Source organism: Chiloscyllium plagiosum, unplaced genomic scaffold (assembly GCF_037043375.1).
Source record: "Chiloscyllium plagiosum isolate Xiang-an unplaced genomic scaffold, Cpla_swu_hap1 HiC_scaffold_10, whole genome shotgun sequence".
Taxonomy (NCBI): Eukaryota; Metazoa; Chordata; class Chondrichthyes; order Orectolobiformes; family Hemiscylliidae; genus Chiloscyllium; species Chiloscyllium plagiosum.
This window is the reverse complement of record NW_028270148.1, coordinates 62,846,876-62,874,516: the sequence shown is the minus strand read 5'-3', so window position 1 is coordinate 62,874,516 and position 27,641 is coordinate 62,846,876. Positions and strand designations below refer to the sequence as shown.

At 39.0% G+C, this 27,641-nt stretch overlaps 1 protein-coding gene across 1 annotated transcript in view; it reads left to right on the top strand.

Annotated features, from left to right (window-relative positions):
- ppp4r3b (protein phosphatase 4, regulatory subunit 3B) overlaps positions 1-27,641 on the top strand; it is a 63,268-nt gene that overhangs the window by 4,094 nt on the left and 31,533 nt on the right. The window contains exons 4-7 of the mRNA XM_043696022.2: positions 7,009-7,632; positions 16,722-16,799; positions 16,879-16,995; positions 23,253-23,369. Of these exons, the coding sequence (XP_043551957.1) occupies positions 7,009-7,632; positions 16,722-16,799; positions 16,879-16,995; positions 23,253-23,369 (936 nt within the window). The remainder of the gene's footprint in view (positions 1-7,008; positions 7,633-16,721; positions 16,800-16,878; positions 16,996-23,252; positions 23,370-27,641) is intronic.

Here is a 27,641-nt window from a genome sequence, read left to right as displayed (position 1 = left end):
CAAATTCAACTGTTAATAGTTGGTTGTTTGCTAAAGCTGGTTATTCCAGTACTTTTTTTTATATATATACTACTCATTGTAATGAGACTACACTACTCTACAGTGGACCTCTTTTCTCTCTGTCCACTGCATATTTAATTCACACAACCGATGGAGTATGTTTTCGCCTCAGACCACTTTTGTTTATGTGTTGGCATAGAAACCTCAGTGTACACAAGAGTTGTCAACAAAATGCTTTCAAAAACTTGGTTACATTCCGAACTTTCTTTTAAAAGAATGTTTAGTTGGTTTGTCCCCAATGTTATTGCTGTCCCCATGTCACCTACTCTAATCACATTTTCCAATTCTTATCAAAGCATGCTTCTTATTTGTGAAGTTTGGGAGGTATTAATTCCTTGTTGACTTGTTGTGATTAACTCTAATAGCTACTGAATTTTCAATCCTCTTGATGGCCATTCATTGACAGTGGAAATAACACAGCTCATTTTGAACACTTCTTTTCCTTTTAATCTCCCATTTAGTGAATGTAGATCTGTTTTTTAAAGTTTCTCATTTAGAAGGTATGCTGTCACCTTAATGTAATCGTAATAAAACAGCATTCGAATCTCCTCCTTTAGTGACCTTTTGATAAGATGTGTAGGACACTTTACAACAATCCAATTGTAGTTTGTCTCCTATTGTACATAACTCATCATTACCAATGCTATCATCTTCAGAGCCTTGTATAAAATAGACTTAAGTTATGCAGTTCTTAACCTTGCTGTGCCGTTCTAGCTAGATGGATTGTAAATTGTATTCCTGTTATAAGTTTTATGATATGCAATCTTGATTTCACAATCTTCGTAACTACTTGTATGGCAGACTGTTCCTATGCTCCTTTGAGAACTCTGCCATGTAGTCAGTTTTGTGCATGCTAATTCACTTTCTGTAGTCAAGCTAGTAATTTGGCAGTTTGGTTATATTGTTAAGTCATTTAGTTATGTTTATGAAGAAAGTGTTGCATTTATGGGTGGTGACTTTATTTCAAAGTGTCCTTGAAATTACGTCCATGGGTGGGAGTGGTGAAATAGAAAAGGAAGCAAATTGCTCATATATTAAATCATAGGATGTTATAAAGTGAGCATTTTTTACCCAGGACTTTTTATTTCTTTTTAAGAGGACAGTATATTTTAATTGTAAGGTATGCTACAAAAGCTGACTGCGATAGCAAGTTTGGCTAAATGTAATAACAGTAGTCTCATGGTAGATGTACGTTGATTGAATAAAGTCTGTCTGAAGTTTTGTTATAAACATGTCTTCTCGAAGAAGTAAACAAGTCTTCTGTGGTATTGTTTGATCTTGAAAAAAATATCTGAAACAGTGCTGCAAATAATGAGGAATGATGCATTTGCTTGTCTAAACTGAACAATAATACTTAAAATGTTGAAACCATGGAATAAAAGGGAAAAATGGCAGCGAGGATTTCGGTTTACCTGAGTTACAGTAGTGGTCAACGATTGTATTTTGGACTGGAGGAAAGAGTACCAAGGTATTGATACTAAGACCACTATATGTAATATACATAATATAAGTATATATATATTAATACCCTAGATGCAGTTTCAAAATTTGGATATAGTCAGGATGATGGATAGAGTGGACCCATTTCACATGTAAGTTAATGCAGAGGAATGTGATGTGGTATATTTTGGTAATAAGAATGGGGAGCGGCAACATAAAATAAAAGACACAGTTCCGAAGGGATTGCATAAGTAGCAAAACCCGAGGATGAAAATGCACCAATTTATTAGTAGCAAGGCAGGTTCAGAAAGTTTAATAAATATATGGGGTGCTGGATTTTATGAATAGAAGTCCAGTGTGGAAATTGAAAATTTAACTTAAGCTTTCTGTTTACAAACATTCAAAAGACTCTTTCTTTTGCAAATAGTTGACAAGTGCATGAATTCACATGTACTTTTAATATTATCCATCAATATAGTCCTACCTGAGGTGCTACTTTAGCCAAGACAGGTTGGAAAGTTTCAAGGAAATTTCTTTTTTAACTGTCCCCTCAAATGTGATTCTGTATCTTTACCTATCACTCTGTGGACCTTTACACGGAATTTGTAATTCATTGAGTTTGACCTCTTTTCTGGACTTGGATATTCACACGTTTGGCAAAAGGTATATTTTGTTCCAAGTTGAGGGGAAAAAGATATTCCTTACTAGGTGTTAAATGTTTGCACAGAAGATCTTACATTTGTGGGTGCACATTGAGCAGTTAGTCAAGACCGTTACCTGTGTTGCATTAAAAAGTCCTGTTTGGTAACTGAGACTTGTCCAAGAAGAAGCTTCATTCCCTCTGCTTTTGATTTTATTTCTACTCCCTTTTTATTTTTCTAATCAACCTGTTCAGAGAAATTACTGCACACCTCTAAAACAGATGGGGTTTTACCCAGACACCTCAGTCAAGGGGTAGATACACTATGACTCCATCACAAGAGGACCCCTGCCAAACTCAAACTTCTCTGCATGAAGAACAATAGATTCCAAAACAGATTCAGAGTTTATTTCACTAATATTCAAGTTATAATCCATTCAAATTTTAAGACCACTTATAGAGTCATAGAGATGTACAGCATGGAAACAGATCCATGCCAACCAGATATCCCAACCCAATCTAGTCCCACCTGCCAGCACCTGGCCCATATCCCTCCAAACCCTTCCTATTCATATACCCATCCAAATGCCTCTTAAATGTTGCAATTGTACCAACCTCCACCATTTCCTCATGCAGCTCATTCCATACACGTGCCGCCCTCTGCGTGAAAAAGTTGCCCCTTAGGTCTCTTTTATATCTTTCCCCTCTCACCCTAAAACTATGCCCTCTAGTTCTGGAAATCCCCAATGCCAGGGAAAAGACTTTGTCTATTTATCCTATCCATGCCCCTCATAATTTTGTAAACTTCTATAAGGTCACCCCTCAGCCACAGATGCTCCAGGGAAAACAGCCCCAGCCTGTTCAGCCTCTTCCTGTAGCTCAGATCCTCCAACCCTGGCAACATCCTTGTAAATCTTTTCTGAACCCTTTCAAGTTTCATAACATCTTTCCGATAGGAAGGAAACCAGAATTGGGATGCAGCTTGTGACAATCTGCATCCCTATTCAGACTGTTGTTATTGCATTTAGCTATCAGACTTGGATTATGCTGTCACAATAGTCTATTGTGGTATACCTTGAAAATTTACTGTCCTCTTAATAAAAATCCTGGGTGAGAAATGCTCATGTTAAAAACATCCAGTGATTTGATAGATGGTGAACTTGCATCATTTTCTATTTCATCATTCCCACCCTCATGGGTGTAATTTCAAGGACACTTTTCATCACCATAAAACCACATACAAATGCGTTACTTCCAACATAAAGATAACTGTAAATGACTAGCAATATAATCAAACCACCAAATTATTAGTTTGACAGCAGAAAGTGAATTAGTATACACAGGATTTATATAGCCTCCATGGCAGAATTTCCTATGCTTTGCATTGAAGGATGGTTCCACATAATTATCAATGCAATAAAAGTCCTCAGTTAAAATTGAGATTCACTGTTAAAACTCTATATTCTGTAGATTCTTACTTGTAGAAAAAATAAATATTAAAACATTATACCATCTTGTATTGAAATATTTCACACAGCTGTACTGGCAAATGGAATACCTTTTTAAAAATTTTGAAAGCATTGAGGAAAAATGAAAGTTCTTGCTACAATATCTTCTGTTTGTAGAAAATCCTGTTTCCTGAACTTGCCTTATCCACCTGGTTGCTACATACCATTCCCTCTTACCCCAACCCATCTTCTTTCTAAATCTTCCACTCGGTGGCTTTCACACTTGCCAATTCCTTCCTGGTTATCTGTTCTGGAGGCAAAGCTCCAGTGTTGCGGAGGTTTGAATCCTAAAACTTTAGAAGTGCTGAGCGGGAGGGTTTACAATCCATTTTTTTCAAATGCTCCTACTTGCTGTTAGTAAGGATTCAGAAGAAGAGCATTGAGACAGGATCAACTTTGAATTTTTTGTTTTAAAAACATGGACTATACATGCCTAGCTGGGAATTCTACAGCTTTGAATCTTACCTGGATCTTGAAAGGGAGCACAAATCTAAGAGGGGCAAGTAGTGAGAAGGATCGAAAAGTGTGGCACTGGAAACGCATGGCAGGTCAGGCAGCATCCAAGGAGCAGGAGAGTCGATGTTTTGGGCATTAGCGCTTGTCACATCCCTGCTGAAGAGCTTATGCCCAAAGCATCAACTCACCTGCTCCTTGGATGCTGTCTGACCTGATGTGCTTTTCTAGCGCCACACTTTTCAATTATGATCTCCAGCATCTGCAGTCCTCGCTTTCTCCCAAGTGGTGAGACAGGGAATGAGAGGCATGGGGAGAGGCCACTACAAAAATGCAGCAATCAAATCTTATAGAAAACAACATTAAATTTAACCTAATGCCACTCAAAAGACTAAGGGCCTCATTAACTTATCAATATTATCCCCATTAAACGTTCTTTTAATTTTAAAAGACCTTGCTGTTTGACGACAGTTATTAGTGACACAAATGACGGCTCCTCCGAGTATCTTAAAATTTGATCCAGACATGCATCATTTTGCATGCTTCAAAGCTGTGATTATCTAACTCACCAGTGTGAAATCCCTTGCTAATACTAGCACTTTTGCCTGTCATCTTCCTCTTGCCCCAATCCTAATTTTCAAAATACTGTCACTTACTCAAGGGAAACTCAAGTTATTATAGCTGGCAAACTTTGTGTACACTGCCAGTTATTAATGGTATATATAGAATGAAAATCTGAGGCTCAAAGCTTCAAAATTCCTAGAAAAGTATGTAGTATGTTGCAATTTTGGCACCTACAATTTTGAAATTTTCATTTTTGGGATTTGAATTAGTGTTTGCTCTTGTTTTTATGGAATGCGTGCACTATTAAATTTTTGTTGTGTGAGGTGCTGGAAAAGCACAGTACATCAGGCAGCATCCAAGGAGCAGGAGAATCAACTTTTTGGGTATAAGCCCTTCATCAGGAATGGAGTCCATATGGGATCAGTCGGTTCCGTAGGCAGGCATTGAGGAAGGAGGTGTGGTTATGATAGTGAGTCTGATTTAGGACGTGGCTGAAGAGGTTCAGGGCAGAGGAGATGACCGAGGGTTTGGGGGGAAGGAGGTGAGGGAGGTGCAGTGACAGAGAGACTCACTCGCATCCTTGTAGAGAGAGAGTAGGAGAACTTCTTCAAGATAGGCATCCTTGGAAGAGACTTCGCAGCCAGGTTGAAATCAACTAGGAGAAGGTGAGGACTGCAGATGCTGTAGATCAGAATCGAGAGTGTGGTGCTGGAAAAGCACAACAGATCAGACAACATCCAAGGAGCAGGAGAATCAACATTTCGGACATAAGCCCTTCATCAGGAATGAGGCTTGTGGACTGACAGATAAATAACCACACTCTTGACTCTGATCTCCAGTCATCATGTTCTCCCCATTAAGTTTTTGCATGGTAACAAGTGCATGATAACTTGAAGGGGCCAACTTATGTACAGCCTGCGTGGAAATTTCCAGACTATTGCACAGTTACATGGCTCTAGACCTGCTAGACTGCTTACCTGTTATATTAATGCAATCTGGTAGAGAACAATTTTATAGTTTTGCAGTCACAATGAAAAAATATTGCCAGAACTTATACCATTGAAGTCATAATTTTCTTTTAGCTGCCTTTGAACCTCCCCAAAGTGCAGGAGTGAAGTAGGTCTATAAATGTTTCAAGTCTTTCTTTTTGAGATGTGCAGTAAATGCTGTTACACCCAATTGGGCTGTGAGCTTGCATTGAGGATTGGTTAATGGACAAAAACTGGAATAAACAACTGACGTTTTGGTTCATAGACTGTAATTAGTGTTTCAGCTGTTTATAGTTTTCGCTGACTTTTTTGGGGGTCAAGTGTAATATATATTTACATTTGGTGGTTCAGTTAAGTGCAAAAATAAGATTTAGGAGGATGCAGAGGCTGCAAAATAATTTATACAAGTGAATATTTAAGAATGTAGCAGATGATTATGATGTTGAAAACATGAAGTTACCAATGCAAGGAAGATAAACATTATGCAGAAGGATCTGGTTTCCTGTGTATAAATCAAAGTAAATATGCATAAACAGCAAGCAGTTAGGGAACTAAATAGTATTATAATTCAATCCTTTTCTCTTGAAATCTAAAAGTAAAGGAATCAATAATTGCTATTACATTGGGCTTTGGTAAGACCACACCGAAAATGCTGTGTACAGGTTGGTTCACCAAACAAAAGGGAGCTTTTCCTAAGTTCACGAGACTGATTGCTTGACAGAGATCAGATTTTTTGATACTAAATGCTCAAGGCCAAAGTGATTTTTGGGTCAGAAGATAACCATGCATCTAATAGCAAAATAGGTTGGGATATCATTTGGCTTATTATTACTGCTGCTCTCTTTTTCTGATATCAGATGTGATTGAGTTTGTCATTTGAGCGGCATGCAAAGCTATTTAAAAGAAAAGCCTTGCTAGGTGGTTTATACCTTGCATTTTTGTTGGCATTTTGCTATAGTATGGTATTGTAAACATATGTTAACTGTTAAGGTGTGCTGTGCTCTAGCCAGTCAACTTTTGTGGACTGTACAAATGACCGTGGACGACAACATAGCAATGTACTGGTTATTTTAAATTAAATCATCTAATGACAAAAACCTGTCGTCTAAGTATAAAGCATCTGAGATTGCTGTACATGGTCTATTGTATTAACATTTTGAGAAATTGCTTATAATTTCTTTGAAAAGAAACATTGTTAAATATTATAAAAATCCTGCATACTTTGATCTTAATTGCCCCTAAGCATTCTTTCTGACAGGTTTGGAATGAACAATAGATAAATGTTAAATACATTTAATTTGCAGGTTGCAGTAATAGGATAAATCTCAACTGAACCATTTATTGGCATTCACAGGTGCAGGGACGAGACCCATCGCTAGATATCACTCAGGACATCATTGATGAGTCTGAAGAGGAGCGATTTGAAGAAATGCCTGAAACTACTCATACAGTTGATCTTCCACCATGTGAACTAAACAAACTGGAAGAGATTGCTGACTTGGTAACCTCAGTTCTCTCCTCTCCTATTCGCAGAGAGAAGTTGGCACTGGCTTTGGAAAATGAGGGCTATATTAAAAAACTGTTGCAGCTATTTCAAGTTTGTGAGGACCTGGAGAACACAGAAGGTCTACATCACTTGTATGAAATTATCAGAGGAATTTTGTTCCTCAATAAAGCAGCACTGTTTGAAGTAATGTTTTCAGATGAGTGCATTATGGACGTGGTGGGGTGTTTGGAATATGATCCTTCCTTACCTCATCCCAGAAAACACAGAGAATTTTTGACCAAAACAGCCAAATTTAAAGAGGTTATACCTATCACTGACACTGAACTGAAGCAAAAAATTCATCAAACATACCGGGTGCAATATATCCAGGATATAATTTTGCCTACCCCATCTGTATTTGAGGAAAACTTCCTATCCACGCTAACGTCATTTATATTCTTCAATAAAGTGGAGATTGTTAGCATGTTGCAGGTGAGTTAATTTTCAGCGATATTAACAATTTGATTTGCAGATTTAATGTCTCATCTATAGCAAGATTGGACCTTGCTCTGGATTCAGACAGAGAAGCCAGCATGTTCCCCCTTATGTAAAGGAATAAAGTACGCTTTGGAAATGAAAGATGATCGTGCAATAAAAACGGAACTTTATTTTTGCTACCTTTATGCTCTGAGTGATTTATGCCTTACCTCCTGTTGAGATTTGTTTACATTAACTTTCCTCTACTAACATAGTTGGAGTGTTTCAGAGCAATGTTTCCTGGTTGCTAGTCAAGTTAGATTTGGGAAATTTTGAGCTATGGATGTGTATCAAAAATTGATTCAATCCAAATGTATTTGACATTAAAAGGTTTTACAATGGAAAATGCAGTTCCAGCAGCCTGTCTTGAATTGTACCTTATTTGGGTGAGACCAGAAACTAGTGTAGGTTACAAGCAGGCTTTATATATGAATGAAAAGTAGATAGCTGAAACATTTAAAACTTTTTTTTTAACAGATCCTGAATTATCTGGGTAGTTTTTTTTTATTTTAGGTTTCCAGAATTTGTTGGGTTTTTTTGTCCATTTTTGTTTTTCCTTTCTAACATTACCTGGCTGAAACTTGAATTTCCTTTCCAGGAACAAATTTACTTTTTAGTGCGCAACTTCACCACACAGTCTAGCAGCATCGATGGAGTGAGAAGTAGAATTGGCATTTAGAGTGCGATGTGACTTCTTCAGAGGAAAACTCGCAATGGACTCAAAGCTAACACCTGTTTCTTTCTCTACGATGCTGCCCAAATACACTAAGTTTCTCCACAATTTTCTGATTGTTTCAGATTTCCAGCATCTACAGTATTTTGGTTTTATTGATTGTTTTAATGCTAAGTTTGTTTGTTTAATGGTGTTGTTAATGCCTACCCTATCTAAATGCTCTTAATTTGATTTCCATGTCAGTTTAAAAGTGTGCAGTAGTTGAATGAATTTCCTAACCTTCATGTTGACGCAGATGATGGGAGTCTGATTCTATATACAGGATGCACATTTAGTGTGATGGAAAGTTTTAAAAAAAAACTGATAATGTAGCCTAATTAGGATGAGTTGTACGACCCTGTTGAAATCTAGCTACTGGTAGCTATGCTTGGGAACATCTTAATTTGTAGAGGATGTGAACAGCAAGAAGTACATTAGAGTAATCATATCTATAGTGATGAGCATACTGGTGAAAGACATATATATTAACCTAAGTGCATAGTTACAAAGTAAAATGCAACCATTGATGAGACCACAGTTTATGTTGGGGGCTTAAATAATATTTTTGTTCTTCTTGATGAGTCAGATGATCTGCAGTTTTCAATGACTTTGTATCAGAAAGGTTGCCTGACTATGGAGCTGCATCAGGTGATAAGAAATTTTAGGTGTTGTCAGCATTCACAGAACAGCATGGTGACTCAGTGGTCAGCACTACTGCCTCACAGCACCAGGGACCTGGGTTCAGTTTTCCTTTGGGCGACTGCGTGGAGTTTGCACAATATCCCCATGTCTGCATGTGTTTGCTCCACAGTTCAAAGATGGCTGTGTTAAATTACCCATAGTGTGTAGGCTATGTGGATTAGCCATAGGAAATGCAGGGATAGAGAAGGGGGATGAGTCTGGGTGGGGTGCTCTTCAAAGAGTTGGTGTGGATCTGTTGGGCTGAATGGCCTGTTTCCATACTGTAAGGATTCTATCATCTATGACATGTATCGAACACTCAGCAACAAACAGGTTGAACCAGACCATGTGAAACACTGGTGTCCTTTTCAATTCATACTTTAATATCGCATCTCATTTCTTATCCATCAGAGACCACGTGGTATTAAGTACACTCTATGAATACTCTAATGCGTTCCCATTTTCTGTGAACTGTAATCTATCCAAAATGCAATTATATTTACCTTGCCCTTTCTTGCTGTTATGCAGGTGACTTGATCAAGAAAAAAAGTATAACTGGCTGTGATGCCAGTCTTTAAAATTTAAAAGCATATTTGTTATAGAATGTGGATTTCGTTGGTTAAGTCAATCCATAATTGCTCTTGAGAAAGGCAATTAGAGATGAACCACTGTGGTACTTGAGGGTTTAGGAAGAAAGTTTCTGGATGGTGTATGGCTGGAGGGCAACTTGCAAGTGATGGTTTTCCCATGTATCTCGTGTCCTTCACCAAGTTGTAGAGTTTGCTTGTTTGCAAGGTACATTTGATGAATTTGCTGCAGTGTATTGTGTTTATTGTACACTGCTGCTACTGTCAGGTTGTTGGTGTGACACCTAATTTTGGCACAAGCCCTCAGATCTTAAAGCCAGCTTTGCAGGGTTGATTGGGAAGGGTTGTTTTTGTTTCTGGTACTTAAGCTGATGCTGGCTGGTCGGTCCATTTTAATCCTTTTAGGAAATATTTCAGTGGTTTAGTACAATTAAATACCTTTCTGGGCTAATTCAGAAGGCATGAGAGAGTAAGGTGCATGAGTGTTGGTCGGGAGTCGCATAGGCCTGATTAAGTAAAGACAATAGATTTCCATGGAAATATTTTAACCAGATGTCTGTACTGATTGATAATGGTTTCACGGTCATCCTTGGACTAGGGTTAATTCCAAATTTTTAATAGAATAAATTTAACAATGGGATTTGGACCCTTGTCGCCAGATCATTTGCCTGAGCCTCTCCATTACTGGTTGAGTTCAATCATTTCAACACTGCCTCCCCTTAAATTTCCAGAACCTGCAGCTCAAGCAAACATAGAGATGGTCAGAGGTCATAATCTTGCTGCTCATGGTGAGGCTATGTTGAACATTCGTTGTCTTAGGTAGTGTCTTCAAAGAACAGTGCAGCACAGGATCAGACCCACCTCACCAAGCCTGCAATGACACATGCCCTTCTAAACTAAAAACCTCTTGTTTCTGCATGGTCAGTATCTCTCTATTCTCCGCCTATTCATATATCTGTCAAGATCCCTCTTAAACGTCACTTTTTTTAATGTGCTTCAACCACCACCTTACCAGCAAATTCCAGGCACTTTACACCCTCTGTAAATTAAAAAAAAAGCACTTGTCTCTCATATCTCCTCTGAACTTTCCACCTTTACTTTAAACCTATGTCCCCAAGTAATTGACATTTCTACTCTGGGAAAAGACTCAGACTATCCATTCTATCCTTGCCCCTCATAATTTTTCAAACTTCTTTCAGTTTTAATGATTTTTCTTAGTTTTACATCAGAAGATGGGCATAATAGCAGTGAAACAATGGGATCAATTTGGGGTGATTATCTATAAATATCTGACCAGGATTGTTACATTTTATTCCATTTGTTTGACTGTGATTTTCTTTATCCACATTTGTGTTGTCAGCAGGCATATGGAACATTGACTAACAACCAAAAATGGACTAAAGCACATTTGTATGTTTCAATAAGGTTGCAACTCAGACTTCTATATTCCAATAATTACAATACAATCTACTCAACCTCTCCTTGCAAGACAGCCTCTCCATAGCAGATATGAGCTTAGTCAATCTTCTCTGGACTGCCTCCAATGCAAGCGTCCTGTATATTCCCTTAGATTCACAGTATTCCACCTGTGGTCTGACTAGTGCCTTACATAAGACAGGAACAGGATTAGGTTGTTTGCTCCATCAAGTCTATGCCTCTATTTGATCATGGCTGTGTTTCTCAACCCCCGTTCTCCTACCTCTGGTATAATTTTAGCAAAATCTCTTGTTTTATTATTTACTTTTAAAAATAGCACCCACATTTTTAAAACAAGAGGGCTACATACACCAAGAACGGCAGTTCACATTTTATATACGCTGCATCAGTCGGCCAGTATTTTAGATGGATGTGAATATAGGAAGTGTAGTTGGTAAGTTTGCAAATGGCGCCAAAATTGGTGGTATCGTCGATAGTGAAGAAGGTTATCTAAGAGTACAGAGATTTTGATTAACTGAGCCAGTGGGCAGAGAGTGGAAGATAGAGTTTAATTTGGATAAATGTGAGGTGTTACATTTTGTTAAGAGGAGCAACAGCAGGACTTGTACAGTTGGTGGTAGGGCTGTGCGAAGTGCTGTCGAGCAGAGACACCTCGGGGTTCAGGTAGACAGGTTGGTAAAGAAGGCATTTTTGGCACATTTGCTTTCATTGGTCTGACCATTGAGTATATTAGTTGGGATGTCACTTTGCAGATGTATAGGGTGTTGGTGAGGCCACTTTTAGAGTACTGTGAACAGTTCTGATCACCTTTCTATAGGAAGGGTATTACTAAATTGGAAAAGGTGCAGAAAAGATTTGCAAGGATGTTAGCAGGACATGGTGAATAGCAAAATCTTTTGCCTAGGGTAGGGGAGTTCAAAACTAAATGTAAAATGGACTTGAGGGGCAACCTTTTCACACAGGATGGTTCCTATGTGGAATGCACTGCCAGAGGAAGTGGTACATATTGCAGCATTGAAAAGTCATTTGGGCAAGTGCACAAATAGGTAAGGTTTAAAGTATTATGGGCCAAACACAGGCAAATGGGACTAGTTTAGTTGAGGAAACCTGATCAACGTGGACATATTGGACTGAAGGGCTAGCTTCCATGCTATATGACTATTGGTATCAGTCAAAGAACCACAAATTGGGGAGCAGTATTTGGACTATCCTGTCTCTGAATGCTCTTTGAAAAAGCTGTGAACTTTATCCTGCTGTCTTGCCGCTTGCCTGTATTTCTGTTTGTACTTTTCAAATTTCCTTCTTTTAAATGTTATAATTGTATTAGACTCCACCACTTCCTCTGGCAGCTTATTCCATACATGCATCATCCCCTCCATGAAAAAGTTGCCCCGTAGGTTCCTTTTATATCTTTCCCCTCTCACCTTAAACTAATGCCCTCTGGTCCTGGACTCCCTCTCCCTGGGGAAGAGACCTTGTCTATTTATCCTGTGCATGCCCCTCATGATTTTATAAACCTCTAGAACATCAATCTCAGCCTCCTGTGCTCCAGTGAAGAAAGGTCCCAGGCTATTCAGCCCCTTCCAAAAGCCCAAACCATGCAACCCTGGCATCATCTTGTATCTGTGAGGTAGACAGCAATAATAGTTGAAGGTGACGATTTATAAAACTTTACCTATATGGCAAATAATTAATATGTTTGTACCTTTTCTGAGTAATTGAATATTAACATGTCACGTCAGTGAGTTGGACTCTTGGTTGCTTTTACAATGATATAGAGCAGACGCTAGAAAGTGGACACGTTTCTCTATGCATTCAACCTTCTAAATTTAACACATTTTCAATGTAAGCTGAGTTCAGCTCTTTTATTTTCAGAAATGGTAACATCAGGTGAACTAGAAAAGCACTAAGGTCAGTATGATTAGTAATGCTGCTATTACTTCCAGACTGATCTGTCTTGCATTCAAGATTAGAGTAGTGCTGGAAAAGCACAGCAGGTCAGGCAGTATCCAAGGAGCAGGAAAATCGACATTTCAGGCAAAAGCCCTTCATCGGGGATTCCTGGTAAAGGTCTTTTGCCCAAAGCGTCAATTTTCCTGCTCCTCAGATGCTACCTGACCTGCTGTGCTTTTCCAGCACGACTCTAATCTCCAGCTTCTGCAGTTAAGAAACTTTGAAACAGTTCGCAAGATTTATTTAATTCTAAACTTAGTTAGCTTTGCACCTTTCTTAAGTTAGCATTTAATTAACTGGCAAATATCTATCAAACATTTTGATTTGTATTCATTTCTACATTGGAAAGATGCAATGTCTGTCATATCCTCTAAGATTGGTAGTTCCTATCATGGTATCAATATGTTGCCTTTTATACAACTTAATTTTGTTTCAGTTTTATGGAATTTCATTGTATGTTGTTTTACGAAGATGTTGCTGCGTTTGAGTTATAAAGCAAGCCTAATAAGTTGGGACGTTTTTCACTGGAGCATAGGAGACTGAGAGGTGACCTTTTAGAGGTTTATAAAATCATGATGGGTATCTTTTCCAAAGGTTGGGGGATTTCAAGAGTAGGGGTGCATATTTTTAAGCTGAGAGGAGAGAGGTTTTAAAAAGACATGGGGGCAATTTTTTTACACACTGTGGGTAATGTGGAATGAATTTCCTGAGGACGTGGAGGGTGCAGGCATTTGGATAACTACATGAATACGAAAGGTTTAGAGGAATATGGGCTAGGAACAAGCAAATGGGACTAGTTCAGTTTGGGATTATGTTAGGCATGGACTGGTTGGAACAAAGGGTCTGTTTCCATGCTGTGGTTGTGAAACTTTGAAATTCTCTGTGCCAGAGGATTGTGGATGCTACATTATGTTCATGTAGAGCAAGAGTGGAGAATTGAAATAGAATACCAACCATGATCATCATGAATGACAAAGCACTCCTAAGAAGCCATATAGTCTGCCTCTTATTATTTTCAATCTCCTTAAATTCTTGGACTTATCCAGTTCAGCATAAAATCCCACTTGGTGTATTTTTCTAAATTGTTCTTATCTTTAGTTCAGTAGTCAATACAGCATAAAGAAAGGCTGTTTAGTCCATTGATTCCTTGCTCTCCTGAGGAGCAATTCACGTAATTGTCACTCACTTGCCCTCTCCCACATTCCCAGTACATTCCCCTTTCAGATATTTGTATTTAGAAAATGTTGAAATGTATAGGCAAAAACCATATTGAATCTAATCTTGATTGAGGGAGTGGAAAGATTAACTAATATAGCTGGTGAACATTTGGAGAATGATCACGGCAGTTATTTAGGAGTGTTCTGTTCGGCCTAAATGTTCTCAATAAGGAAAAAGGCCTCAACAGATTAAAAAGTGCACCAGTCGAGAAAAATTGGTAAATAAGAGTACAAATAATGAGATATGTAAGCAAGACATGATGAGGTATACACACAATTTTAAAAATACTTCTGAGAAACCTAGGCAAAAATAATTTTATGCATAATCTATGAACAAGGTCAAATAAAGATGAACATTAAATAGAAGTAATATTAAATTATCATTTTACCTAAGTTTCCAGAATGTACAAATAAATGGACATTAGAGAAGGAAATGGCCAATTTGATATCTCGATATGGCAGTAGTGTTGAAGAAAAATTAATATAATTGATGGCACCCTGTTCCATCAATGCTGGCAAAACTGGGAGATCAAATATCAAGAGGTTCTAACAATCTTCAGATCTTCTTTCATATGTAAATTTTGTCAGAATGTCAAGGGGTTTGTATTGTCTGATTTTAACTTTGGGTAAGCTTCTGCCACATAGAATCCAGGCTAGAAATACTGGTTAATTAAGGACAATCTTCATGAATTTGTGACAGCTAAATTACATCTGAGAAATTGAGCAAAACTCCTGATTTTGTTTTGATGGAAATACCATGTTTATCGGAATATAATTTTTAAATGCGTCTAAGGTTGCTTTTGGATTAAATTAATGCAAACTATAAAAGAGTGCAACAGTCTAACTGAAAAGATGATTTGAAGTCAGAAGAGTGGTAACTAACGTATCTTCAGACTATTAAGATCTAAATGATGGCCTGCAAATATCAATTTTTAGATCAGTGACCATTGTATTTGTGGTTTACTGAGAAGTGGATGGGCTGCCTGCAGGTGGATAAATAAGTTAGTCATGACGTTTATATCGGAGAAGTAAGTCATTTCGCTCCAAATTTGTATCAACCGAAGGAAAATGTACCACTCCCTACTTCCCAGTTATTGGTGGTTGTACTTCATGTTGCATGTACAATTACTTTTTTACGGATACCTCTGCTATCCATTGATACAGTAAGTTATTCTTTTCCAAACGCGCACACATATCTGTTAAAGTATGTGATATGTTGGAAAGACTGAAAAACGTGGAGGAAAGCAAGTCAGCCATCCTATCCATATGAATGCCAAAAATAGTAAAGAAATGGCCCAAGTCCATAAAAATGATTTTAGGTTTGAATATGAATCGAAAGAAGATAAATTCTGGATACTCCTCCAGCTGCATATTGTCAGATCAACAATAGTAAATAATATTAGAAAGAAAATTACAATTTCATGGGGAATTAGCATCAAATCTGGAAAGGTGGGAGGTATTCTACAAAATGCAATGCCCAAGTGAGGAGTAGGAAAACAAACTAATTCCAGTTTGGAAGGAAAATTGGAAAAATTAAAACAAAGTAGGAAGGTTGAAATAGTTGAGCTTAATAAGTAAAGACAGGGTGCATTAGGAATAAGGACAGTGGAGAAGGCAACACAAGTCGAGCAAAAATGCTCAAGAAAGTGTTAAATACAGGGAAAAAAGGTGGAGTGTGTGTACTGCAGTGATCAGGATGGAAGGGAAACAAGTTAGACAAGTAAAAGGATCATTAAGCACCCGAAAATGACTGGATTAGTAAAGATGGTATGCTTGCTGTTGAGAATATGTGACAGTGGTGATATGGCTAGAAATGAAAGATAAACAAAAAATTGTTACATTAGTGTGGTGCTAGAACCTTAATTGGACAGAAAGCTACTGACAAATCCAGGATTTTTGGAATAAGAAAATGATGTCATGAAAATTTTAGTTATTGACTGTAACCAGGATGGAATGAATAGAAAAATGAATCCCTAAAATATGTGTAGTGTTTGTTCCTTAAATATGCTTTGTCATTTTAACGCTAATATATTTTTCTTGAGTTGCAGCATCCAAAACTGAGTTCATTACTCTAAGTGGGCTGTAATGAAAGTTCTGTACAACTGAAACATTGCTCCCTTTGGTGTTTCAACCCTTGTGTTCCATTTGCCGTTTGATTACTTTCTGTACCTGAGATTTATGGTCATGGATAACCAAATTACTCTTCCACATTTCCTGAGGTCTTCCCTTGACATACCTGAGAATAATCTAATTTCTTTTTCGGGTGTGTTGAAAAATGTTGATATTAAAAAAAACTAAAAGATACAACGTTCTTAAAAGTTACTTCACATTTGTTGGGGAGCTCAAATAATTGACCTGTTGTGTTTAAACTGTAAATTCACAAGTTATTCAAATATATAGACTTTTATGCTAGCTACAACTGGTAAAATTGAAATACTGAAACTTATTTTTTTACAGGAAGATGAGAAATTTTTGACTGAACTCTTTGCACAGTTAACAGATGAAGCAACGGATGATGACAAAAGGCGTGAATTAGTAAGTTAACTGTTGAATTTCAAAAGTAGTGTATTTGTGTATAATGGTTTACTTCACACTTATTTTCTCTAAAACACAGGTGAACTTCTTTAAGGAATTTTGTGCATTTTCTCAAACACTGCAACCTCAGAACCGTGATGCATTTTTCAAAACGTTGGCGAATTTAGGAATACTTCCAGCCCTTGAAATAGTTCTGGTAAGAATGGACTTTTTTTTTTGGTAGTGATCACTTCATTAAAACATGGAGAAAAGGAAGTATCCATGCAGTTATTTGTTGTCTTTCTCAGAATTGAACCTCTACTCCCCTCATTGTTCAGGTGTTATTTTATCAAAAAAAAATCACTGGGCAATTTTGACTGCTCAGCAGTATATAAGCCTTGATTCCCCTCAATATGTGACTTTTGGTGGTGCCCATATTGATAAGAACATTGGTGTTCCCTAAGAAGAAAGAGGCGAAGATGCTTGCCTCTTTCTTCTTAGAAATTAGGATTGAATATCTTGCTATCTGATCCTTGACTATCACAAAACGTAATTGTGGTCCTTGATTTGAATGTGGAAAAGGCAATTTGTGTTCATACAACTTCACATGGTTCTTTTCAGATGAATGATTGGTTAGATCACAGGAAGCAAAGAATAAAGATATATGTCTATTTCAGATTGGCAACCTGTATTGAGAGGAGTTGCACAGGGATTATTCAGGGTGCTCACAACAATCTATTAATGATTTGGATGAGGGAACCACATATAGGGTATGTAAATTTGGTAAAGAAACACAATTCTAAACTCAAGTTGTTAAGCGGAGATAGTGTCTGCAAAATGATACAGATGGGTTAAATGAGTGGGCAAATGTTTGGAACATGGAGTACAATGTAGGTATGTGTGAACTTGTCCATTTTGGCACATGGAATTGAAAAACAGTGTAGTATTTTAAAATGGGAGAGATTACATATCTTTGTGCAAAGGGATATTGATGTTCTTGTACAGGAATCACAAAGTTACTATGCAAGTACACTAAGAAGTTTATTGCAAAGAGACTGGGATATACAAACAGGGAAGCTTTACTGCAGCTGTGCAGAGAAATGGTGAAACCATATTTGGAGCTCTGTAGCAATTTTGGTCTCATTTGAGAAAAAGATAATTGCTGTACAAATTCAGAAAAGGTTCACTGCCCTCATTTCTGGGGTGATGCGTTTATCTTATGAGAAAAGATTGAATAAGTTTAGGTCTATACCCATTGAAGAGTAGAAGAATGAAAAGTGATTTTGAACTAATAGATCCAGAGGGAACTTGTTAGGGTATCTCCTTTTTTCATGGAAGAGACTCAAATGAGGGTGCATATTTGAAGTGTGAGATCTCCCATAGGGACACATGAGGTTTTTTTCTGAGGGAGTTTAGCATGTGAAATTCTCTTCCTCAGAAGGTTGTGGAAACTGGGCCATTAAATTATTCAAGGCTGAGTTAAATTTTTAATACACGAGTGAGTTGAGAGTTATGGTGTGCAGTCAAAAAGGTGGATCCCTAATCATAACCAAATAAAATGATCTTTTTGAATGGCAGAGCAGTTTCAAAGGGACACTTACTATTTTGCTAGTTACTTGCTGAGGTTTGATCTTTGATTGGTGAGCCCCTCAAGTTTGCTCCTCATTTCTGCAGGTGTTTGCCTTCAGTTTTCTATCAATCACTTGTGAGATAGAAAGAAACTAGGTGATTTAATGCTTTTTTTTAAACTGGAGTGAGATTTTGGGCCTCCAAAATGATCACCAGCATTATGGTGCACAAATAATTTTAGAGCTTCATAGGGAGTGGTATTATTCATTATTTTCCATTGTACTTTTCATTCTTTAGACCAGCAATTTACTTAATTCCAAAATTACTTGTAAATGAGGAGCTGAAGCCCTGAAGTATTGCAGTTTTTGGTTAACTACAAAGATCAAAGAATAGATCATAGCTGCCTTGATCTTCTGGTAGTTTGTATGTAAGCCATCTACTAAGCCATTTCAGCACTCACATGAAGTATTCCTGTGTTGTATTCTTTTTGTCTTTCAGCCAGGAACAATTCGTTGATATCAATTAATTATTTCTCTTCAGTTTTTTTGCATTGTGTTCGCCTCAGAGTTTAGAGATTTTTTCAGCAACTGACAGGGTAATTTGTTTGACATGATGCTTGGGTCCATACATGAATCAGGTTGCAGTATCTGCATTTGGTTGGGCTTTGCCAGTAAGTTGCATCAGTTGTTTTCAATCAAAGTTATAATTTGTACATAAGTTTAACAAGTCGTATTAAAAGACCAAATTGCTAGACAATACTCAAAGGAAAGGTTAATTAAGCTTTGTGCACATTTTCAGTACATGGAAGCAGACTTAGACATTGAATCTGCACAACTTCCTAAAAATATTAAAAGTAGTTATCCCACGTGAGGTAGATTAGATTCAGCAATGGCCTATGAGATAATGCTAATTAAAAATACATAAAGTAGAGCAGGAAGAAATGGTCAGATACAAAAACAGAAATTGCTGGAAAAGCTCAACAGGTCTGGTTGCATCACCGTTGATAAATTGTGGAGCTGATAAAAGCACAGCAGGTCAAGCAACATCAGAGGTGCAGGAGTGTCTGGTCCTGGATTGGAGAGGGGGAAGGGGGCTGAGAAATGGCGGTGGGGGGGTTACTAGGGCTGCAGGAAAGATAGGTGGGATGGCAATAGATGGATGCTGGTAGGAGATGATTGTGATTGGTCAGTGGGAAGGGTAGCAGGACCGAGGAAATGACCATTGAGGTTGCAGTGGGAGAGAGAGACCCACTGAGATCTTTGCAGTGGGAGGGCAAAAACTTCTTCAAAGTGGGCATCCTTTGCAGAGGCTTCCCAGTAAGGTTTTCAGCAACTTGGAAGTAGCGAGGACTGCAGATTGTGGAAAGTCAGATTAGATAAAGGGTAGAGTTGGACAGCAGGTCAAGCAGCATTAGAGGAGCAGTAGAGTTGGCATTTCAGGTTGGGACCTTTCACCAGGGCTGTGAAGGGGGCTGAGAAATAAATACAGGTAGGGTGGAGAGATGGGGGGAAAGATAAGTGGGATGATGGGTGGATGCAGATTGTGATTTGTCAGTGGGAAGGGTGACAAGATGGATGCAATGACCAGGAGATTGCAGTGGGAGAGAGACTCACTGAGATCTTTGCCTGGTAGCATCACTGGACTCAGTGTGAACACTGCTTTCTTATCACAGATACTGCTGTACCTGGTGAGTTTCACCAGCAGGTTTTGTTTCAGATCTCCAGCAACCACAGCTCATTATTTTGTTATAGAAGTGGTTAGGTGATTCCAAAAGTTTGTTTATTTTGAGAGGAAGGAAATACAATTTTGTCATCAGTAAGTGATCTTCAGGATGGAGTTGTATCATTGCGATGGAAGTTTGGGAAACTTAGTATCGTGAGTTTTGGTGAGATCAATAGATATGGCAGAGGACAAATTAGTTTATGCATTGTACATCTTTTTGCATTTAGCATGGATCTCTGCTCTTAGTTCGCACACAATTAATGGGGGCTCTATCTAACTGCTATACATCTAGCTGCTGGAACGCTACTCTTAAAGCTTTATTGCATCAATACTGGTCAGATCAGTTTTTTTGCCTCATCCTAACAGTGTGTTTTAGCAAGAAATGCCACGTTGCACTTTTGCATTACTTGTTTCTATTCCAGTCATTGTTGGGGCTTTTAAGCAAGATCACCAGTTTGCTAAATTATGAGCACTTCTGTGTGAGATTGTGCAAACTTTGTCACCCATTTCCCTTAACAATTGTTTTGAAGCATTAAATGTTTGTGTTCTTACTGAGTCAACTTTATTTCTCAAGTATATTTTGTACATTGTATACTTATGTTCGAACTGTCGCATTTGATGTGGTTGGTCTACAGACTTTTGAACATTTGGATGTATGCTATTACAAACTTTTGTTATGTCAAACCTTGTTAACATTTCTTCAAAAATAATCAATTATTTTCAACATTATTGTACTCAGTAATAGTTTTGTGCTTTGTGGTACAAATTTGTTCAATATTTATGCATTTTTGGCAGAGGTACTGGATGGCACTCGATTCTTTTGTGTGATTTCCTTAACATTTTAGCAGAGGTAATGGCAGCCTGGATGTGCCGTGCCAGTCCTGGATCATGTAGCCAATAAGCTCTGGGGCATATGTTCAAGGATGCTCATCACTGTGAAGATTATCTGTTTTTCTGTACATCGTGGTTTTACACTTGAAATTTGAGTTCAGAAGTTTAAAAAGTATTCCTACTGGTGTTCATTAATGGATTGATCAATAACTGCATCAAGAACTGTGAAGCACCTTGACAAATTTAAAACTAATGGGATATTGATTCTATTTTTGGATCCCTCTTTCTATAATGTGTATATATTAAATCCAGAAAAGCTCAGTGCTTAACAAATTTCTTGAAAAGCTGGATAGCATGTTTGTTAAGAACAGTGTATTAAAGTTAAAGTAGCAAATTAGGATAGTCTAACATTGATGTTGCACTGCTTGATTTATGTCAGTGAGTTGATGTGTTTTGCTGCAAAATGCATTACATTTTCTGCAGTAACATTCAGAAGAACAAATGGTGAAAGTGGAAGTGCTACTCATCTGTTCGAGGAGATCAGTTGATTAAGAAGTCCTGAAAAGCCTTTTGGCAAATGAGCAGAATTGAGTAACTGTTAACATCTGTCAATATGGAATTGAAAATCTGCCTTTCCTTTTAAAATTGTAAGCAATTAAAAATATTTTTACTTCAGGATCATTAGGTTATGCAGGTCCTTTGAGTTATATATTCTCTCCTGTCACTTCATCCAGGGTTTGGAACCATTTAGAGAATCTATATCTGGAGCTCTATCTATATGTATGGATTTCAGTAAGGTATTCAACCAAGTTCCTCATGGTAGACTGGTTAGTAAGGTCAGATCTCATGAAAAACGGGGAGATTAAGCAATCTGGATACTGAACTGCCTCGAAGATAGAAAACAGAAGGTGGTTGTGGAGGGTTGTCTTTCAGACTGGAGGCTTGTGATCAGTGGTGTGCCACAAGGATCGGTGCTGGGCCCACTGATTTTCATCATTTGTATAAATAATTTGGATGTGAACATAGGTATAGTTAGTAACTTTGCAGATGACACCAAAATTAGAGGTGCAGTGGACAGCAAAGAAGGTTACCTGAGTGCAGTGGGATCTTGATCAGATGTGCCACTGGGCAGAGGAGTGGCAGGTGGCATTTAACTTAGAACAATGTGAGGTGCTGTATTTTGGAAAGGCAAATCAGAGCAGGATTTATACACTGGGAAGGTCTTGGGGAGTGTTGCTGCACAAAGAAACCTTGGAGTGCAGGTTCATAGTTGGTTGAAAGTGGAGTCTCAGGGAGATACGATAGTCAAGAAGGCATTCAGTATGCCTTCCTTTATTGGTCAGAGCATTGAGTAAAGGAGTTGGGAGGTCATGTTGCGGCTGTGTAGGACAATGGTTAGGCCACTTTTGGAATATTGTGTGGAATTCTGGTCACCCTTCTACTGGAAGGATGTTGTGAAACCTGAAAGGGTTCAGAAAAGATTTAAGGTTGTTACTAGGGTTGGAGGATTTGAGCTATGCAAAGAGGTTGAATAGGCTGGGCCTATTTCCCTGGAGTGTCATGGGCTGAGGGGTGACCTAGAGGTTTTATAAAATCATGAGCAGCATGGATAGGGTAAAGAGGGTGAGGTCCTTTTCCATGGGGTGGGGGAGTCCAGAACTAGAGGGTATAGGTTTAGGGTGAGAGGGATCTAAGGGGCAAATTTTTCACACAGAGGGTGATGCGTGTATGGAATGAGCTGCCAGAGGGAGTGGTGGAGGCTGATATAATTACAGCATTTAAAAGGCATCTGGATGGGTATATGAATAGGAAGGGTTTAAGAGGGATATGGACCAAATGCTGACAAATGAGACTAGATTAGGTTAGGATATCTGGTCGGCATGGACAAGTTGGACTGAAGCGTCTGTTTCCGTGCTGTACATCTGTATGACTTTATTCTTTTGTATAGTGGTAGTGAGAAGCTGTAGTTGAATTGTTCTTTTTTATTTGTCACATCTTTTCACTTCTAATAGTGGAAATGTTTGACCTTCCACTGTTGTCATGGGGGTGGAAATTATACATTAATGTGTTGCAAATGCTACAGCAGCTGTATCTTAGCTCTTGAATCATGTATGGCAATGTATAGTTGGGATGGTGCACTTTTTTTATTGGGGTGGGTATGTTGCTAACTTTGAAATGCTTCTTTGGTAAATTGTGTTATAAGAATAGTAATTTCTGTTGAATAGGTCACTTCGTATTTTCAGTTCATTTCTGCAATTAGTTTACTTCGTTGTAAGAATGCCCTATTTTTAACTGCTTGGTATGTAATTGTAATTTTCAATTAAATAGTGCATTTATCTTGCTACTTTACAGGGCATGGATGATGCACAGGTGCGAACTGCAGCTACAGACATATTCTCTTATCTAGTAGAATATAGTCCATCAATGGTACGTGAGTTTGTAATGCAGGAAGCTCAGCAGAGTGATGATGTAAGTATTTGTCCATTTGGAAATAAACTAATTCTGTTTCACAGTACAGCTGTAACTACACTAAACTGTTGACTTTCTTTTGGGGTGTTAAATGATTTATCATTTGTCTGTGTATGTTACCTTCACTGCACTTTTTATGTAAGTGAAAGTCACCCATGGTATTTTATGGGGTTAGGAATATCTGGTCAGAATGTCTTCCTGTTGTCCTGTGTAGTGTTTTGTGCAGTCCTTGCATGGGATTTTGTACACTACGTTGGTCTCATTCGATGTAACGGCACGGTTCACTTCTATCGACAAAACCCTAGCCAGAGAAACAATAGCCAAACTACTGGACGTACAGAACAGACAACAAGACGGGGAACCTATCAACAAAGACTGCATACTCAAACTACTGGACCTGTGCCTCACAACACACTTCACATTCAACAACCAAATATATGAACAAATCAACGGCACACCCATCGGCTCACCCATCTCTGGACTCATAGCAGAAGCTGTAATGCAAAGATTAGAACAAACAGTCTTACCGCAAATTCAACCCAAACTCTGGGTCAGTTATGTAGATGACACTTTGTAATAATTAAAAACACAGAAATAGAAAACACACACCTGATCATCAACGTCACACTCACAAGAATCAGATTCACTAGAGAGGAAGAAAAGGACAACCAACTCCCATTCCTGGACGTGATGGTACAGAGAACACCGAACGGATAATTCGCCACAAATGTATACAGGAAAGCCACACACACAGACCAAGTCCTGAACTACGAAAGCAACCACTCCAACACACACATAAGAAGTTGCATCAAGACACTGTTCAAAAGGGCCACAACACACTGCAGCACACCAGAACTGCAAAAAGAGGAAGAAGAACACCTCTACAATGTATTTGCCAAAAACAGATGCCCCTGCAATTTCATCAACAGATGCCTGAGGGAAAGACCACGGAATGAGGACATGCCACAACCCAAAGGACTAGCCACGTTACCATACATCAAGAACATTTCTAAACTGACAGCCAGACTACTACAACCACTAGGACTCATAACAGCACACAAACCAACAGCCACTCTCAGACAACATCTCACCAGGACAAAGGACCCGATACCCAGCATGAGCAAAACCAACATAGTGTACAAAATCCCATACAAGGACTGCACAAAACACTACATAGGACAAACAGGAAGACAGCTAACGATCCGTATCCAGGAACACCAACTAGCCACGAAACGACACGACCAGCTATCCTTAGTAGCCACACACGTAGATGACAAGCAACATGAGTTCAACTGGGACAACACTACTATTATAGGACAAGCCAAACAGAGAACAGCCAGGGAATTCCTAGAGGCATGGCACTCATCCACAGATTCTATCAACAAACACATCGACCTAGACCCAGTATACCGGCCACTGCAGCGGACAGCTGGAACTGACATCTGGAAGCGGCAGAGACAAACCACTATAAATGCCGGAGGAAACATCACAGAAGCGCTTCATAGGAGGCTCCCAAGCACTGAGGATGTCATCTAGACAGGGGACAAAACGTCAGCAACACAAATTCCCAGCTCGGTGAACAGAACTACAACAACGAGCATCCGAGCTACAAATCTTCTCACAAACTTTGAATACTTGTACATGATTCATTGGCATTGTGAAAAATATCTACTCTTAAATTATATTGTCAGGTGCAAGCTAAATTGGAGAAATGCTAGTTTTGACGGTATTAGGCAAGAACTTTCAAAAGCTGATTGGGGCAGATGTTCACAGGTAAAAGGACAGCTGGAAAATGGGAAACCTTCAGAAATGAGATAACGAGAGTGCAGAGACAGTATATTGCTGTTAGGGTGAAAGGAAAGGCCATTAGGTATAGACAATGATGGATGACTAAAGAAATTGAGGGTTGGGTTAAGAAAAAGAAAGAAGCATATGTCAGGTATAGACAGGATAGATCAAGTGAATCCTCAGAGTATAAAGGCAGTAGGAGTATACTTAAGAGGGAAATCAGGAGGGCAAAAAGGGGACATGAGTTAGCTTTGGCAAATAGAGTTAAGGAGAATCCAAAGGATTTTTACAAATACGTTAAGGACAAAAGGGTAACTAGGGAGAGAATAGGGCCTCTCAAAGATCAGCAAGGCGACCTTTGTGTGGAGCCGCAGGCAATGGCAGACATATCAAACAAATATTTTGCATCAGTTTACTGTGGAAAAGGACATGGAAGATATAGAATGTAGGGAAATAGATGGTGACAGAAAAATATCCATATTTCAGAGGAGGAAGTGCTGGATATCTTGAAACACTTAAAGATGAATAAATCCCCAGGATCTGATCAGGTGAATCTTAGAACTCTGTGAGAAGGGATTGCTGGGCCCCTTGCTGAGATATTTGTATCATCGATAGTCACCGATGAGTTGCCAGAAGACTGGAGGTTGGCTAATGTGCCACTATTTAAGAAAGGTGGTAAGGACAAGCCGGGGAACTACAGAACAGTGAGCCTGACATCGGTGGTGGGCAAGTTGTTGGAGGGAATCCTGATGGAGAGAAAGTACATGTATTTCGAAAGGCAAGGACTGATTAGGGATAGTCAACATGGCCTTGTGCATGGGAGGTCATGTCTCACAAACTTGATTGAGTTTTTTGAAGAAGTAACAAAGAGCCAGAGCGGTAGATGTGATCTATACATACTTCGTAAGGCGTTCAACAGGTTCCCCATGGGACACTGATTAGCAAAGTTAGATCACATGGAATACAGGGAGAACTGTAGGGTGGCACGGTGGCTCAATGGTTAGCACTGCTGCCTGACAGCGCCAGGGACCATGGTTCAATTCCCATCTCAAGAAACTGTCTGTGTGGAGTTTGTACATTCTCCCCGTGTCTGCGTGGGTTTCTCCGGGTGCTCCGGTTTCCTACCACAGTCCAAAGACGTGCAGGTTGGGTGAATTGGCCATGCTCTGTGTTAGGTGCATTAGTCAGGGGTAAATGGCTTTGGGTGGGATGCGCTTCGGACGGTCGGTGTGGACTTGTTCGACTGTTTCCACACTGTAGGGAATCTAAGCTAAACTAAAAACTAGCCATTTGGATACAGAACTAGCTCAAAGGTAGAAGACAGAGGGTGGTGGTGGAGGGCTGTTTTTCAGGCTGGAAGCCTGTGACCATTGGAATTCCACAAGGATCGGTCCTGGGTCCACTACTTTCCGTCATTTTATATAAATGACTTGGATGTGAGCACAAGAGGTACAGTTAGTAAGTTTGCAGATGACACCAAAATTGGAAGTGTAGTGGACAGCAAAGAAGGTTACCTGGGATTACAACGGGATCTTGATCAGATGACCCAATGGGCTGAGGAGTGCCAGATGGCGTTTAATTTAGGTAAATGTGAGGTGCTGCATATTGCAAAGCAAATCTTAGCAGGACTTGTACACTTAATGATAAGGTCCTAGGGAGTGTTGCTGAACAAAGAGGCCTTGAAATGCAGGTTCATAGCTCCTTGAAAGTAGAGTCACAGGTAGATAGGATAGTGAAGAAGGTGTTTAGTATGCATTCCTTTATTGGTCAGAGTATTGACTACAGGAGTTGTGGGGGCTGTACAGGTCATTGGTTAGACCACTTTTGGAATATTGTATGCAATTCTGGTCTCTTTCCTATCGGAAGAATGTTGTGAAATTTGAAAGGGTTCAGAAAAGATTTCCAAAGATGTTGTCAGGGTTGGAGGAATTGAACTACAGGGAGAAGTTGAATAGGCTAGGGCTGTTTTGCCTGGAGCGTCCGTGATTATGGGGTGACCTTATCGAGGTTTATAAAATCATGAGGTGCGTGGCTAGAGTAAATAGGCAAGGTCTTTTCCCTGGGGTGGGGGAGTCCAGAACTAGAGGGTATAGGTTTAGGGTGAGGAGGAAAGATATAAAAGTGACGTAAGAGGCAACTTTCTCATGCAGAGAGTGATGCGTGTGTGGAGTGGGCTGCCAGAGGATGTGGTGGAGGCTAGTACAATTTCAGCATTTAAAAGGCATCTGGGAATATGAATAGGAAGGGTTTGGAGGAATATGGGCTGGGTGCTGGTAGGTGGGACTAGATTGGGTTGGAATATCTAGTCGGCATAGGCGAGTTGGACCAAAAGGTCGTCTTCCGTGCTGTACGTCTCTATGACGCGATGACTATAAGTGCTTCTGTTAACAAACAAGTGGTAATATTTGGATGTGTTCACACTTCTGTTCATAAGATTTTGCTATCTAGTTTGTGCATTCATGTCTTAGTGTTTGTCATGTGTCA